At 35.4% G+C, this 17,864-nt stretch overlaps 1 protein-coding gene across 1 annotated transcript in view; it reads right to left on the bottom strand.

Moving 5' to 3' along the window:
• CNTNAP2 (contactin associated protein 2) overlaps window positions 1-17,864 on the bottom strand; it is a 1,879,249-nt gene that overhangs the window by 1,027,674 nt on the left and 833,711 nt on the right. The window contains exons 5-6 of the mRNA XM_070265133.1: window positions 5,218-5,421; window positions 1,232-1,416 (exon numbers count right to left, since the gene is read on the bottom strand). Coding sequence (XP_070121234.1) covers window positions 1,232-1,416; window positions 5,218-5,421 — 389 coding nt within the window. The remainder of the gene's footprint in view (window positions 1-1,231; window positions 1,417-5,217; window positions 5,422-17,864) is intronic.

The following is a 17,864-nucleotide window of genomic DNA, read 5'->3' as shown; positions in this document are numbered from 1 at the left end:
TGTTACATCACTTTCTAGGATGTCCTGTCTTTTTGAAGTTGGGTTTTTGGTCACATAAAAACATGTCACATGAAAGTGGAACAGAAATGAGAATGGCAGTGTCAAATCTGATTCCAAATTTTGAGAAGCTGTTCAGAGCAGGTTCACTCATCCCATTAGAAACTAATTATTGTGGTTTCATGAAGAAATAAAAATATAATTTTTCCTTTTAATTTGTGTGTATTTTTTTTCCAAACAGCTATTAAGTTGTTAGGACATAAACATTTATTAAGTTGTCTGGCTCTAACTATTACAGAATGATCTAGGATGGTTGTGGAAAAACTAATAAGGCACTAAGGGTTCCATGATGTAAGTAAGTTTACAAACCTCTTGCTGAATAATATTTTATCCTAAGTATTTACTTTACTGTGATGCTCTTTTCATTCATTTAGTGTTACCCTTTTTCTCTTAGTATAAATAACACTGTGATGAACATCTTCTTACAGAACTCTTATCTCTATATATAATTAACATTTTTGATGGACATTTTAAGCTTGAATTTCTCTCCAAATAATTTATTAAAAAACCTGAGATGCCTACTCATATAATATGGGAATATATAGTTTCTACTGGACCAATATGATCATGTATTAGTTTTTGATCTTTGATCATTTGGAAGGTAAAATACATTCTTTTATTTATGGACAATCTCTTTAAAATATTCTATATTTTACTTTATTTCTTTTATGATAATTTTATCTGCAAAAATAGAACTTGCCAAAAAAACTATTTACAGTCATGAATTTGTAAATGACAATATAAATCAGAACTCAGGATTTCTTATTCATTATTTTGTAATAAATATTAGGCAACCCTGTGTTTATAATATTCTGGACATTCTCGAGAAGAATAGAGAATTTATATTATAATAATTACCAATAAAAGATTACAACTTGTATTTATTCTGGATTCATTAAATGTCCCTGATGACATGACAAATGGTCCCTCTCTTCAAATATTTACTTGGTACTAAGATTTTTTTAAATATTTCAAATGCTCATGATTAAAAATTCAGAAATGAAGAAAATGACATATATTAATAAATAAAGTTTTAAGTTGTAAGTTAATTTTTCTTTGGAGAATAAGATGCAATGGTGTAGGAAAGTATATGATTAACAATAATGTGACAGTACGGTAGGAGACGGAGGCAGCCACTCCACATTAATCATAACTTACACGCCCTCAAGTTTACCTCATAGTCCAAGTCCAAGTAGTCGAACTCTCCGTTGGTGCGGAAGTGCTGCATGCTCCTGTCCAGGGTGAGGTTGATGCTCCGGCCCTGGCGCTCGATGACCACAGAGTGCCAGTGGTGATCATCCAGCAGACTTCCTGTCATCACAGACGTGTGGCCATAGATGGGGCCAAGCTGGTTGCTTCCTGAGTCAAAGGAGTGGAAAAGACACAAAGGAATGACACCAACAGCCAACTCTGTGGAGCAGGAGACCTTTCATTTTCAATGCTACAGGCTGACCTTCCACTAACGTTCTGCCTACTGACATTAACATGGGGAAACCAACATGCAATTATACTTAAAAACACTATTATATTCAAAACATATGTTAGTAAAGATGGAAAAAAGTCTACTCCTTTCAAAAGAAAAAAAATGAAGTTACTCAAGTTATACTTTAAAATAAAAACCTGCAAAAATATATGCATACATTAATCTAGTTTTCAAAGAAGGTCCCCATAGCAACGAGACTATAAATAATAAGAGTAAAAGGTTGTGAGAAACCGAAATGTTTTCTAAGGTCATCTCTGGATCCTGTTTATATATTTTATACCATTTTCTATTTTGTCTAATCAAGTATTGGTTTTTATGGTCAGGCAAAACTAAATGCTATAAAAATATAAAAAGGTTTCAGAATAAATAGCATAATGGAAACAAGAAGATACACGATTGACTGGAGCATTAAATTATTTCCTTTTTTTTTTTTCACATTTAAGATGCTGACAATACCTATAAGTGACATTTCCTATAATTTCCCTAGATCAAATTTTCTTCCCTTTTGGTGATGAAATCAAACGCTGATGTGGGATTGTGCCTGTGATCAAGATTGTGTATGTACATGTAGGGGAGGAGGGAGAAAGAAAAGTGAGAGCACATCTAAGCGAAAGGCTACACTCAATTTTATTACTTTAAATGTTTAGACTAGAAGTCTGAGCAGCAGCTCGATATGCCTGATATTCCGGTAATGGCATTAAACAGCGACAGTGCATATGTGAGTGGATGTATTTCCATGACTGTCATCAGTTCCAGTCAGTCAAGAAAACTGAAAGTAAACCGCTTTCCGGTGAAATGGTAAAGACCTTTTTTGCGAGATCACATGATAGTTACTTATTCCAGAACAGTAGGGTCACATCTTTATAAAGCACAGTGGCTTTTAAAAGGCTACTCTATCTGTTCCATTTTTTTTTTAAAAAAAAGGAGAAAATTTTGAAAAAGTAAATATCTTTAGATATAAACCAATTGCTCTGTGTGTATGTATATTTTTAAAAAATAGTTATATATTTCTTTTGCTATCCCCTCCGCCCATCTCTGTTTCTTATCTTCTATTGATCTTTGTTTCAAAAATCATTTAGGCTGTTTTTTCCCCCAAGTAAAATACATGAACACATGTTCATTATTATAAGTTGAAAACATTATGAAGAATTAATATTGTAAAACATTAATCACTCATTCCACCACTAAAAATAGTTTGGTTTATTTCCTTTCAGACTTTTTTCCATATATACATATTTTATTATACATAAATGTGTATATATATAAAAATGTATATATATACAGACACACACTTTTGTATATATATAATATGAAAATGATATATTATTTATAATATTTTATACTACTGTTTTCATTTAATGTGTACAGTATTTCCTATAAAATTAAAAGTAATAAGACACTTTAAATGCATATCAACATAGTTCCATATGTTTAGCTTTTTTTCCCCCCAATATTTGACATTGTAATTAATATTGCAAAGTACATCCCTGGACTTAAACCCTATAGTCATTTCTCATTATTTCCTTATGATTATTGGATGAAAATCTATAGGGAATTTTTAGATATCTGAAGACACACTGTCAAGCCGTTTTCCTGAAAATATCTTCTGATGCACAGAACAGTGCAAAGAATCCTGTCACATATTCACCAATACCGATATTATTTTAAAACTGGTTTACTTGACAAAAGTTGGAATCTACTTATTTTACTGTGTATTTCTTTTATAGATAGTGGGGTTGAGCATTTAATGTTTATAGAATATTCATAACTTTTCTTCTGTGAGTTATCTTTTATGTCCTTTGCCTATATTTTCTCCTAACTTCTTGGTATTCTTACGGAGTGGTGTGAATTCTTCATAAATGACATTGAACTTCTGTATTTGACATTTACATGTTCCCAGGTTTTGCCATGTATTTTAATTTTATGATTATTTTAATGTGAAAAATTTAATATTTTTGTATAATTAAGTGTTCCAGCTTTTTGTGCTATTTTTTTCTTTCTTTTGTTTTTATAGAAGTTATTATTTCCATCAGATCAAATTCAGCATAGGAAAAGTTTTACAGTAAAGGGTAAGTCTTTGTAGACACTGTATCCTGTATTACCAACAAACAACTAATTGAAATTGTATTTTTTAGTATAATACTTATTTTCAAAGTAATAAAATTTAATATGGGACACAAGCCATTTTCAGGAATGTCTCGACCACTCAGATTGATATGCCAGTTAAAAAGCAGAATCTGTTTTTCTGTTCTAATCTTTAGTTTTGTAGCTTTCTATTGGGATACATTTAATGTGAATTTTAGTTATTAATATATTGTAAATTATTAAATTTTTGTAGGGTTCTAATAGTTTTACCACAGAAAAATGTATAGAATCTACGATGCCCTTCAAACAATTTCTACATAAATCTTGACATTTTTAGCAAGCAAGAGATCTTCTTATTTCTTCCCATTTGCTGCCCACTTCTCCGCAGTCTCCCTTTAGCACCTTCTCCTCTCAATCTCACATGTGCAACTCCCTACCGGAAATCTCAGCTTTGACGTCTAATAGGCAACTAAAATGCACCATGTCCAAACAGAATTCTAGAGTTCCTCTATTAAAGGAAACTAATAATCCTCTACTAGAAGAAATTCTATAGAGAAAAGAGCTTTCTCTACTTTTGAAAATGGCACTAATGTCCCTTTGGACCTCAAGCCCATACCCTAAGGATTATTCTTCATTTATTCTCTTTCCTTCTTACTCCATACCCAATCCATTACAAATCATGCTGAATTTACCACTAAAATCATCTCCCAAGAAGATATGTTTTGCTGCATCTCCACTGATCACCACCTCCTGTAAGCCGGTGCCATCTCTCACTTCTACTATGCTAAAGTCCAGCTGTGACTCTCATACTGATACAAGCATTTTCTCTTACAGAAGTCTCAGTAAACTTTTTAAATATCATGATACAATATAGCTTAAAGCCTACCAATAGTTTTCCATTAAAACATATCTATCTATCTATCTATCTATCTATCTATCTAAACACTTTACCATGCCCTACAGGATCTTACAGGATTTGAACAATCCCTAACTTTTGGATTTCATCTTCTCTCCCTCTGACTTATGGGTCTATCCACACCAGCCTCCTTCCTGTTCCTTGAGTATGCGAGGTCTTTGTCTTTAGTGATTCCTGCCTTTGAAATGCTCTTCTCCCTGATATTTTCATGGCTGGTTTTGGTCAGTACTCAGATCTCAGCTTGACCATCTTCGCCTGGGGGAAGACTTTCCTCGATACATGTTCCAATGCTGCCCTCTCTTGCCTCCGCAGTATCCTTTAACATATTAGCCTATTTAATTAATTTCATACTTCTCATCTTAATTTGGAGTCATTTCTTTCGATTTAGTTGCTTTAAAATGATAACAATTGATGATATATTGTCTGACTCCTGCAAAAGTTTAGGTCATAAACTTCATGACCTCAAGGACCTTCTCTGTTCACCACTGTATCCCAGATGCTAGTATACTTAATTTTTTGAATGAATAAGTGTATCAATATATATCAACTATTATGGATTCAAAATTAATTGACAGCATAATGTGAACTGTTTTATAATTTACATTTCAAGGATCAAGCAACATTACAAATGGGAATGTAATAAATGGAAAGAATGCTGCCAAAAGTAAGAACATACCTAGGTTTAAACTGAAGACCAGCTTGGCTTTTTTCAGTTCCAAAGTAATGTAATCCCCTTGCTGCCCCTCTCCATGTAGGATTACTCCTTCACTTTCAGTGGTTTTAAATTTCAAGGCAATGACATCTTTCAGTGTTTTCATCTTCTTGTTCCTGAATCTATACGGTAACACAACATGGCCATCAAAGTTGATAACATCAGCCCCTAAAATAAGAAATAAATAACATTTCAGTTCAGTTATTGTAATTGCCATCCTGTGTGAAATAGATCCACTTCCAACTGGTGTCTGCACAGAATAAATGAGAAATAAGTCTATTTCTGAGAAATCTGGAGTCCTGGGCGCTCGTTCTATTTCTTCTTTCAGTTTGCTGTGTGTCCTGAAGTGGACTATATGCAAAGTATTCATAAAGAATGATCATGGAAACCTCTGTTGATAGAAAATCATACTTCAATTGTAATACTGAGAACATTAATTCCAACACGATTTACATTCTTCAATTTCAACTTGGGAGTCTAGAATTTACTTGAAAGAAGTAAAAATTTTAATCCCTGCGGTATTATGAGATTTTAATGTATTCTTGGGAAGTGAAGCTAATGCTTATGATTTTTAAATACACATTTCACTCACAAATTTGCTTTTCTTTGACCTAAGAATGAAAGCACTTGGAATGCAGGGTTTGATGGCATGCTCATTTTTCTAATGGTTTGTAATTTCTGCTACATTTTTAGTAAACTTTATGGTAGTACTGAGAGTCATAGCTAACTGAACTTCAAGAGGCTTCTTACCATTTGCTCCTGGGCCTCACGTCAGTCTCAAAGTCCTTGTTACCCTCTTGCCTTTGAAATGGAGAATCAAGCTGCCCATATTTTTGACAACACTGAACAAAGCCATCCTCACTCATATATACATCACAAGAACAAATATCTAGCCTCTACTATGACTACAAAAGCTCTAATTCTGTTTTAGGGAATTTCATCGAAGACATGAAATTATATCAACTTTGTCACCATCCTCAGAACAGTTGATGGTGGAGATTCATTTCATAACTGCTACTTATTCACACCAGAAATGGAAAATGAGATGACCTTATTTATTATGCACTGTTAGTTAGTGGGTTTCCAATCCATGGCATGGCTCCAAGATGAGTTGTATTCATTGAGATCAAATTTTGAGTACAAATAGAAACTGAGTTACCATAATTAGTTCTTTGTCAGTAAAAATATTTTTAAAACCCATTTCTTTTAGCTTTTACTTTTGAATCATAGAAAACCTAGTCAAACTGGATAGCTCTAACGACTTTAGAATTACAAGCCCAGATGAAGCCTGTCTCTCAGTTTGGGGCAAGGTCTTGCTAAAGAACTCCACAAGGAGACCTTGGAGAAAAATAATAGCAAGTGTAAAGCCTGTCAGAGAAATATTTTCTCATCTCATGTCCTAGTTCTCTGGCACTTGTTTACGTCAATCACCATGGGGACCACTTCAGTTCCAGTATAAGGAGGGTGTGCTGCCTCACGGTGGCTTCCGTGGAGGTGCCGGGCTTCCATAGCTCCATCCACTCTGTTATTGTGCACTACTTGCCATTACAGGTTTTGCTCTTATCTGATTCTATAAAGTGAATTGTCATGAATACAGTTATTTCAAACATTACTTAAAAGTAAATCCAAGTTTTCCCTTCAAATCATCAATGGATTTTGAATACTTTAAAAAATATTTATCCTATTATCGCAAATATTTATGTTTTTAAATAGTAGTTTAGAGAACTGTTGCATTCTCAAAGTTCAGAAAGAAAAATACAACTTTGATTTTTTTTAAATTCTTATAGTCAATTCTTTACTATAAGACTTTCTATAGCCATAAAAAGACTTTCTTAATCCACAGAACTCTGTTCTCTGAGACTCTGAATCACAGAAGTTTATTTTACTACAGGGGAAAAAAAATCAACCATTACATTTTGGCTTCTGCTAACACTGCAAAGCCACTTAGACTTGAGCTTAATCATCTATACTGCCACAGTGGAATTGCAATTGCAATATCTTTCTCATCTGTGATGAGAGATAAAAGAGAGAAAAAGTAGAATCTGATTATCAGATCCCAGGTTGAATTATAATCCAGTAGTTGGTAGAAATTACTTTTTGTCTCTCAAAGTGCATAAATGACAATTCAGAAGGAGGGAGTAAATTCTGAACTCTAGAAAGTAATTTTGCAGTTAATTTCTTATCAGTAACAGTTGAATAATAGACACATCGTTGTTTTATACACCTTCAATATATATTAATTGACATAAAATATTCCCCATTCATTTCTCAGAAAGTAAATGCTCCTTGAGTTTAGATAGAGGGAAGAATTCACCCCTCCTACATTTTCTCCTAAATCAAAATCTACGTTCAGCTCCAGGCATAGAATAGTGACTTATGCAAATAGTCATGACTTTCTTTCTTTTAGGGCAATGGAAAAAGTGACAGGAAGAATGGGTATGATTGATTTCTTCAGATAGTCCTAGGATACTAACAAAACCATGAAGGAATGCCATTTGTGAGGATCAAGCCTCATCTTACAAATGGTAAGTGGTCAGCGGTCAGTTGAGAAACTGATAAAATGTTTTGCAGGCCAGATCTCTCTCATTATGAAATCCTAGCTGTTCCTCCTTGAATGGGTTAAATGCTTGCACAATATCAGCATGTGCCTGTGAACTCAGAATTGGCTTTGAAATTACAAACTTCCTAGAAATCATCTATGATATATAATTTATGCTTAAACACATACCATACACTTTTAAGAGAATCTGGGATATTGTAAAATCCATCAGAATTTAGTTCCATTTCCTGCAGAAATACATTAAAATTTCATTTGACGTCTAATAATACGTTGTGCTTATTTTGGGACAAGCCACCTTTTTTCCCCCTATTACCCTGATTGCTTATCACTCCCCAGAATTAAGTTTTCTATGCAGTGATTAAATGTGTGTGGTTGAACTGTTTAAGCAATCTGAGCAACAATAATGGTTAGTCAAAAGTGAATGTAAAATCACAGTGCTTGCACAATTGTGTTTCTAACAATAACTCAGAGAGCTGGTAATGTGCCCAATTCATCAAATCGTCTTGGTAGAGAAGGCTTTTTGTTTTTTTTAACTTTCCTTGTTATCTAGTCTTTACTTTCTGAATCTGGGGATATTCTGATAAGGTATTTTGGAGAAGTGTTTATCATCTAAAGATTGTAATACTTTAAAAAATACCTTTGCTATATTTTTACTACAGATGCAATATACATTCTTTGTTAAAAAGACGTTAAACAATACAGAAATATAGACTGCAGAAAGTGAATCCGAAACTCAAGAGATCACTAATGTTAACGAGGAATAGCTTGGTTCATATCCTTCTATGAATTTATGCATAGGTTTAGATTTTATGCATGCATTTATCTATCTATTATTAATGGGTAATAAATTCGTGCAGTACCTTCCCTGCATTTATGCATTTAGATTTTATGTATTTATCTATCTATCATACGGAATAATGGAATAATCCATACATTATTATATCTGCGTGTGTGTGTGTGTGTGTGTGTGTATGTGTGTGTGTTTAGAGAGAGAGAGGCATCGAGACAGGGAGGAGAGCATCATTTCATTTAGTTATAGTTGTACAAAATGTACAGTGATAGCTTGCATTTGGGGTAATGTAATTTTTATAACGTAGGAAAATTTATGTTTTAGCTAATCAATATATTTTATTGATCTTCATGTACTACGGCACTTATATAAAGTAAGAACACTTATAATTTGAAACTTATTTATCCTATTTATTTGAAAAAATAGAACACATATTTGAATACAGCACCCCAAAGTAAACAAGTAAGTACTCTGGAATTACTTTTGCTCCTGTTTTTTCATAAAAATGTTTCGCTTACTTGTAGAAGACCTGAGGACAACAGAAAGATTTAAAGAAGAAAATTAAAAGGACATAATTCCATTTTCCTTTTATAACCTCTGATAATCTACGTTTTTGATCATGTTAATTAGCATCTACAGAATGTCTGTGTATGTACACAGATATACAGAGAGATCATACTCTATACAGTTTTGTGTCTGGTTTTTGTTACTGAACATTACATACATATTTTCCTTGCCTGAAGTTTTCTTAGGACTAGAGTGGTGTTGGTGTTTGGACGGAATACTAGAGAGTTGTAGTGTCCCTCCCATCACTTCCTGTCGGAAGAAGCATGCTTCCAACACGACTTCCCACTAGGGATGGTGGTTAAGGTGATGTCTGCAAGTTTCTTCACTGTAATGTTGGTATATTTCCCTTTCCGAACTCTATCGTGTGTAAGTGAGTCACCAGGGAAGTATCTACATATATTATCTTGAATCTCTGTACGGAAGATTTATTCTATGTATTCATTCAGTCAGTCATTTATATCAATATGGGAGCATGCATGTTTATCTTATCTTTGAGTTTAGTCCAATATGATTACTATTCAACTTGTTCCAGCTGTGGCCATCGGGAGCTCTTTAGGCTGGCTCCTGTGTCCTTTCCTCTCCTTCTCCGCCTCTTCCGCCTCTTCTCTTTCTTCTTCTCTCTCTCTCTCTCTTTCTAGAACTACCAGATGCTCAAAGCTCATCTTGCATTTTTCCTACCCTAGACCTAAAATCAGCCATTTTTCCAAGAAACTCTCATTTCTTTAGCGTAGAATGGTCTGGAGAAGCTTGCAGGTGTGTTTCTTTTCTTTTTTTGCTTTTCTTTTTATAAAGCACACAATAAATTTTCTACAAATAAATAAGTTGTACATCTCCTGTATGATGTGTTCTCCACATAAAGAAATAGATTACTGAGAGAAAAAGTGCGAAAACTTACAAAATGTTTCCTAGTAATCTATTTCACAAGGATTTGCCATGATTTTGAAACCTTCATTTTAATAAAATGTTTTGCATAAGGAATGACTTTTTAAAGGTAGTAATATCACAGTTAATATTTATTTAAGTGATTACTGATTACTACCTAAGTACACTGAAGTGATTGTGTTAATATTTAAGTGGTAATACATAGCACTTAATATTTTAAAATAATTTTTGCTTTATGATAAAATTAATATATATTTACTGTAAAAAATTTAAATGATGTAAGAAAGTGAAAAAATAAGTCAATTTAAATTATTTCCAAGGACATCACATAGATATCAAAATACTGTTAATATTTTCTCTCTACATATATTATTCCAGTATTTTTTCCTGTTATTAAATATTTTGCCTCAGCAAAATTTTTAATGGCTACACATTATTCCATTGTCCACATGGACTTCAGTTTGTAAAATAATTTCCTATTTAGTACATTTAACTTCTTTGTAGTTTTCTATAAATTCAAACATTTCTATAATTAACATTCTTGTAGTGAGATTCTTGAGCAATTTCACAATCATTTTCTTCCTTTAAATTTCTGAAGTGACATCACTCAGTTGAAGACATTCATTGGTAAAGACGTGTATTCAGTTAGTATGGAATCTAACATTGCATAATTTATGTAAATAAATACCCAAATCACTTTCAAGAGTTTGAAATATATCTCTGAAACTAAATTTTTAAAATACTACAAGGAGGAATTTGCTTAGCTTTGCAAATTTTACATAAACACAAATCAATATCGTCTTTTTTTAAAGTCAGATGTCAATATTTTGGATACGTTGACCATTCTTTACAAAATAGCGTGCCTGCCATCTTCACTCTCTATACTCCCCTCTATTCTTCTTCATAGCAGTTGTCTCTACCTGACATATTTATACACTTCTATATTTACAGCTTCAAGAATGTATCCATCAGAGACAGTTTGGCTCCATCCTGAAGCCCAGTACTTAGAATAGTGCCTGAGAAACAGTCAATACTCATTACGTATTTGTTGAATGATTGCATGTCATCATTCAGATTTCAATAAATTGGATTAAAGTATAATAAACATTATTAATTTTTCATTAAAAATTAGAATCACTAGATTGGAAAAATGGAGAATCATTCTGATCTACCTTAGATCCACAGCTACTAATATATCCAAAGTTTCAGTTGTCAGAGAAAAAGAATGGTAATATCACGTTCCTTTTTTGGGGGGTGGGGGAAATTCATTCCATCATTATTAGTCGACTTGGTATTATTTAATTGACAGCTCTGGTGGAGCACTGTCTATCTCATCTCATCTCATCTGCACACTGTTTGATATGATCAATTTCTTCCTTCTAACCCACTGCCTTTTCTTTCTATGTATCTGTGGTTTAAACCTAAATAGTTCGAATAGATTCTAAAATGTCAATAACAGCTAGTTTAGAGTAATAGCAGCAAATGAGCCTCTTCCAAATCCCTTAAAACACGATCTTGAGATAAACTCAAAAAGTCACTTCTACTTTGGGAAAAATAAAACAAAACAAAAACCTTAAAGGCTCTTTTACGAAGGTCAGCATCTCACATTTTGTGCACTGTTTCTCCTTAAAATGTGTTCCTTTGCCCTTAAGTGCTTGATAACTCACGGTAGAATGACGACAACAATATCAGAGGAGTCTGATTGCATTTCTCTATAAAATTTGAACTCCAATATCCAACTGTCTAAAAGACTGATCCACGTGGACCTTCGCAAGCATATCTACCTCTACTTACCCAAGACATAATTCTTTCTCTGGGCCCCATGCTCCTGTTCTTGTAGCCATTATCCATTCTCTCAAGACAGAGATCTAGGACTTTCTTTAGCTCTTCCCTTCTTTGTACACCTGCATTCAGTCAGTTCCAAGTCCCGTGAAACTAAGGACTTCTAAAACTAAGTACTTTAGCTCACTTTTTATACACACTACCACCAGGCTACCATCATCTCACCTACTGTCTACTGCATTAACATTGTTTGTCAATGGACAATTCCCATCCTCCAGCCTTATTTCCCTTAAATCTATCCTTTGCACAGAAGCTAGAAAGATCTTTCCAAAATAAATTTTTTTTTGCTGCAAAGCTCTTCAGCAGGGCCTTCAAGACCTTCAATGGTAGAGCTCCTGCCTGCCCCGACAGCTTCACATTTTAGCACCATCTTTCTCTTTGTGTGCTAATGAAGGTGAACCCACTGGTTCCCTTGCTAACCTCACCTAGTGCCTTTCCTCATGCTATGCTCACTTCCTTCAACAAACAGCTATTTTTTTTTAATCTGCTTTAAGTTTAAGAATCCTCTGAGTTTCAGGTAAACCTCACCTACTAGAAAAGCTGTCCTTGTGAAACATCCATGCCTATTGTTCCAGAGCATCCTGGCACACTTTTATCATGTCGTTTCTCATCTAATATTGAAAGTCGCTCTTTATGGGTCTGACTTCCTCTGTGGACTTCAAGCTCTCCTAAGGTACAGACTCTAAATTGTTCAACTTTGTATTTCTGGCACAAACAACACTTCTTAAACTGATCTGAACATAATTGGTATTTGAGACAATAAGACAAAAGGAGAATTCCGCTGTTTTTATTTTCCTTTGAAACCATACCTGGTGCAAGAAGTGTACTCTCTAAAAGTACAGACTTACGTGATTTAATGCCGTGCATGTATATAGATATTACGACTGTGGCTTTCTGATATGCATAAATACTTTACAACTTGAAATGCTTTTGTTATTCTCATACTGGAGTTGTTTATAAGTAAAAAACTAACACATTTAACTCTAGCATGAGTTTAAATACAAAATACGTGTTTTCCTTTAAATTGAATGCATTTAAGAGAAACTTGCCTATTCTAAGATTTAAACACCTTTTAACAAAGTAATTTTACACTAACTTGAGATAAATATTTATTGATATTCTATAAAGAAGCATAATGGGCTTGCTCTTATATATCTTTTTTTTTTAAAGATTGGCACCTGAGCTAACAACTGTTGCCAATATTTTTATTTTTTCTGCTTTCTCCCCGAATTCCCCCAGTACATAGTTGTATATTCTAGCTGTGGGTCTTTCCAGTTGTGGCATGTGGGACGCCACCTCAGCGTGGCTTGATGAGTGATGCCATGTCCGCACCCAGGATCGGAACCAGCAAAACCCCGAGCCGCCAAAGCGGAGTGCATGAACTTAACAACTCGGCCATGGGGCTGGCCCCTATATATCTTTTTATAATTGGATTATTTCATGAAAAGCTATAATATATATGAGTCATGATTGGCTAATCCTGTGGTTGGCCCACTTGCATAAGATGCAAGGAAATACTAGTGACTTTTTGAAATTATATTATTCAACATCAAAGGACAAAAAAACTCAGGCTCTCCCTCCTCCTCCCAAAATGGTCAATCACACACACACACATACACACACACACACTCACACACACACACACGCACCCAGAGAACATCAGAAAATCAGTGATCCACTTCTGACCAGGGTTATAGCTCTAATATATCTGATAACGCAGAGATAATAAGCAATTTCTGAAAATTAGCATAAAATCTATTTGTAGGAAATCCATGTGGAAGCTATTTTTATTTATTTTTGTAAATCGAAAAGTCAAACAAATTAGACTTGCCTTCTCTGTGATAACATTGCTGTTTACTGAAAATAGCTCTGCAGCTTTCCACCATACACAATCTATTTTTCTGCTTGGGAAAAGACTATCTAGAATTATAAATCCTAAGTAAATAGTCCACAGACGAGGAAAGGAATCTGACATTGAGAAATACCCCAGGATGCCTTTTGATATAAATTATTCCTAACATTTATTATAGATATTTTTTTTATCACTATTCAGTTAAACTTCTGCTTCTAGTTTCATTGAAAGCATTGTTGTCAGTGTTGGGGTCAAATTTCAATACCATATAGGCTAAAGGATGGCAATTTGACGTAGGGACTTGTTTTGAGGCACTGTTTTCATGCAATTTATGTAATACTGAGGAAAAGATAAATTATCCATATTAGTAAAGGGGGAATGGTGGACACAGAGGGGGTTCGGGGGTTTCATCCACCCTGGCCATCTCTCCAAACTGCCCTGGCTTGCTTCTGCTTCCTCTCTGAATTGATCATATTTTTTAATTTTCATATTCTGATGCTTGACACCTGGGGCTTTGCCGACCCCAGAGAGACTGCCCCTCGCGGGGTTAGCCACTTCCTACAAGCACACTCTCCAAATACAAAGTAACCAATCCAGAGCCCACGGCCCAGCTGTCTCCTCTCTCAGGCTGTCACACTCCAGGCCACTATCTACTTGCCCTAATCACTCCAGGGTCAAGTACCAGACAACTAGGGCCAGTCCCTGTGCCCCAGAGCCTGCTGAAATTATGTAAACTAGCCAATCCTAAACCTGCTTACCTGCCTCACTCATTCCTTCCTGCAGAAATCACAATAAAGGCTCTTGCCCATCCTCTCTCCTCTTCCTCTGCCTCTTGACTGACCCTGGGGCTTCCCCTTGTGGCCTCCCCAACCCCCCATGGTGCAAAGTGCCCCACTCTTTGGGATTGTGAGTAATAAAATATCCTTTCAGGGCAGTTGTTTACTGATACGTTGGCCTTACTATATCTTAAATTTAAGAAAAGAGTAAGGCCAACATATCAGGAACTACATTCTAAACAGAATATACTATATTTTAAAGCACAACTGTTAGCCTTGCTATACTTCAGATACACTATATTCTAAAATACCCTCTACAGAAAATTCCCTAACTATATCTTAGAAAAGAAAAGAGGAGAAAAAATTGAAGTTTTGGCCAAATAAGAGAAAAATCTTGGAAATGTTGGCAAGGATTTTTCCATACATCTGCAAAAAGCTCCTTTAGAGAACCTTTTGGAAATTATTATCAAATGTCTGATATCAACTAGCACTCATTGAAATACCTTCTATACCCATAGCGTTGCAACAAGAATGTGGGGCCATTGAGGAAAAGGGGTGAGTTTTAAGAAAGAACTGATAGACGAGCTCTCTGGTTGAAAAAGAGAATTCAGATTGAATAAGAATTCCAGACAGATGGGGGAACAGTGTATTCAATTGCTCTAAAGAGTTCAGTAGTTCTGTGTGATTTTAATATCTAAGGTTCACGGATTATGGGCAGGGTTACAACTGGAAGATGAAGGACCCAGTGCCCCATGTGGAAGATACGGGCCTGTGTGAGTGATGCTGGTGTCCTAAGCGGAAGGCACACATTCAGATTTGTCTCTTGGAAAGATAACTCTTGTGTTGACGTGGGAGAGCGGGAGGGGGAGAAGAGAGAGCAAAGACCTCGCCTCAAAGAAGCTGAGGGTCTAATAATGTTGACGAAGTTCACACTAAGCCAGAATTCAGAAGATAATTGTCATTAAAGAATGCAAAGCTTTCCCATGATGCATTGTTGCTGCCCAGAATTCTGAGGTAGCTAAGGCTTCTATAGTGACTGAAGACTTTCAGATGAATGCTTATAGTGCAGTTTCCTCCAACAGTATGACAAATCCAATACCACAAAAGCATTGGGACTTATTTTTCTGGTGAGGAAGATTGGCCCTGAGCTAACTGTTACCAATCTTCCTCTTGTTGCTTAGGAAGACCGCTGCTGAGTTAACATCTGCACCAACCTTCTGCTGCTCCAGCTAGGATGCCACCACAGCATGGCTTGATGAGCAGTGACAGGTCTGTGCCCGGGATCCAGGCCTGCAAACCCTGGACCACCAAAGTAGAGCCAGTGAACTTAACCACTACACTGCTGGGCCAGCCCCAAGAATCAAGACTTTTAATGGAATTGAAACTACGCTAAAAACAAAAACAAAACATAAAAAAATCCCTTTGAAATATTTTAAACATTTGAATTCAATTATTTGCAGCACCCTAACTTTTAGAAAGAATCTCGTTTGCTGCCTCTTTAACCATTCCACACAGTAATGCTCTATCTCATTTAATCCATACTTTAAAAAAAATAATAATCTAAAAACGTAAATCCAGTATTTTTCTAAACAGCATGCACTTTCCCAACAACTTCTACAAAGTTTCCTGGACAAGCAGCAATATGCTCTAAATAACTAGTGAAGACTGTTCTTTTCATTTATTTTACTGTCTGTCCTTTTCTGAAAGCCAAATGAGTTGGTACAGATGATTTGTACTCACTTGCAAGAGATGGGGACATATGCTTAGTACGTTTGCAGTTTACGCGTAGGATGTAGTACATTACAGCTTCACTTTATTTTTGCTTTGATTTCATATACCTTTGGGTGCATCTTTTACCTCAAACATAAAATAGGATTAATAAAGCTCAGAACGTACACATGTTGTGACATAATGTGCTCTCTTCTCTCCACCAGAGCAGTTGGGTCCTGTCTGGTAAAGCACTAAATGAGGCTCTGTGCTCTGGTCGTCAACATACCTCAGCGACTTGGGCACTGGAGGGAATCTGATTCACGGTGAGCTTGGGTGCCGTCCATTACTTCGTGACACCCACACACCCACTGAGGCCCTGGTGAGCTGGCTGAGTTAATTCATTTCCATAAATGAGCAATGCTCCTACCACTTGTACAGAGAACTAGTCCTGACAGGGCTAAAATAATTGGAAGCTCCTGAAATTAGAAGTCATAACTTCAGTGCTCGGAGGGGACAAGCAGGTCATACAAATCAGTGATGCTGGCTTGCCGTAAAAACCATTGATCTGTCTTTTACTTTGTCACTTTTGATAGCGATATGGGCAACAAAGACCGTACTCTCTCTGAGTAAAATATCAACAGGGAAAAGATGCTAAATTAATGGCTTAAAAATTTGGTCTTGATGGTAGAGAAACAATAGGAAGTGTTTGGGACGTGTTATGAGTATAAAGGAGGTAGTTTCCTTTCACCTGTAGCAAACTGAAGCTATGCAGCAGTTCTGGTGTTATTCAAACATGGAAATTTCAAGAAAGGTCAATAATCTAAGATTGTAATGAAATCTCCCTATTTTTAAATGTTGAGCAGCTGATTTGGGGTTGTATTAAGCAAAGGCTGCTAGCTAATGCCCCACAGATATGTTTTATTTGGCCACACATCTTTTTAAACTTGAAGACTGTCAAAATGTAAGACTAAGTGGATCATAACAAGCTTAAAAAATTAAATCTATTTTCCATGATTTCGTAATTTACCTGTGAATTACTGCAATATGTATCAACAAGGAATTTTATTCCTCAAAATACAATTTTTTAAGAAAACAAGTTGGTTAGTGCTAAATAAGTACAGTGGATGGGTTAAAAAAACAATTTTTAAAGGTATCATATGATACAATGATATACCTCTATATGCTACCATAAAACTACACAGGGAAGAAGGAAGGAAGGATGGAAGGATGGAAGGAAGGAAAACACCATAAATCTGAGATTCATTCACTTAGAGCACTGAGATTTTGGATAGAAGACTTTCTTAAAAAGAAATATGTATACTTTTTGTATGTGTGAGGAAGATTGGCCCTGAGATAACATCTGTTGGCAATCCTCCTCTTTTTGTGTGAGGAAGACTGTCACTTAGCTAACATCTGTGCCAACCTTTTTCCATTTTATGTGGGATGTCGCCATAGCATGGCTCGATGAGTGGTGCCAGGTCCACACCCGGGATCCGAACCCACCAACCTGTGGATGCCAAAGCAGAGTGTTCAAACTTAGCCACTACACTACCAGGCCAGCCCCCAAATATATATATTTTTTAAAGTATTACCAGTTACCAGGTATAACCAATCCTTCGTTACTGGCAGATT

Source organism: Equus caballus, chromosome 4 (genome assembly GCF_041296265.1).
Source record: "Equus caballus isolate H_3958 breed thoroughbred chromosome 4, TB-T2T, whole genome shotgun sequence".
Lineage (NCBI taxonomy): Eukaryota > Metazoa > Chordata > Mammalia > Perissodactyla > Equidae > Equus > Equus caballus.
This window is presented reverse-complemented; position numbering and strand designations above follow the sequence as displayed.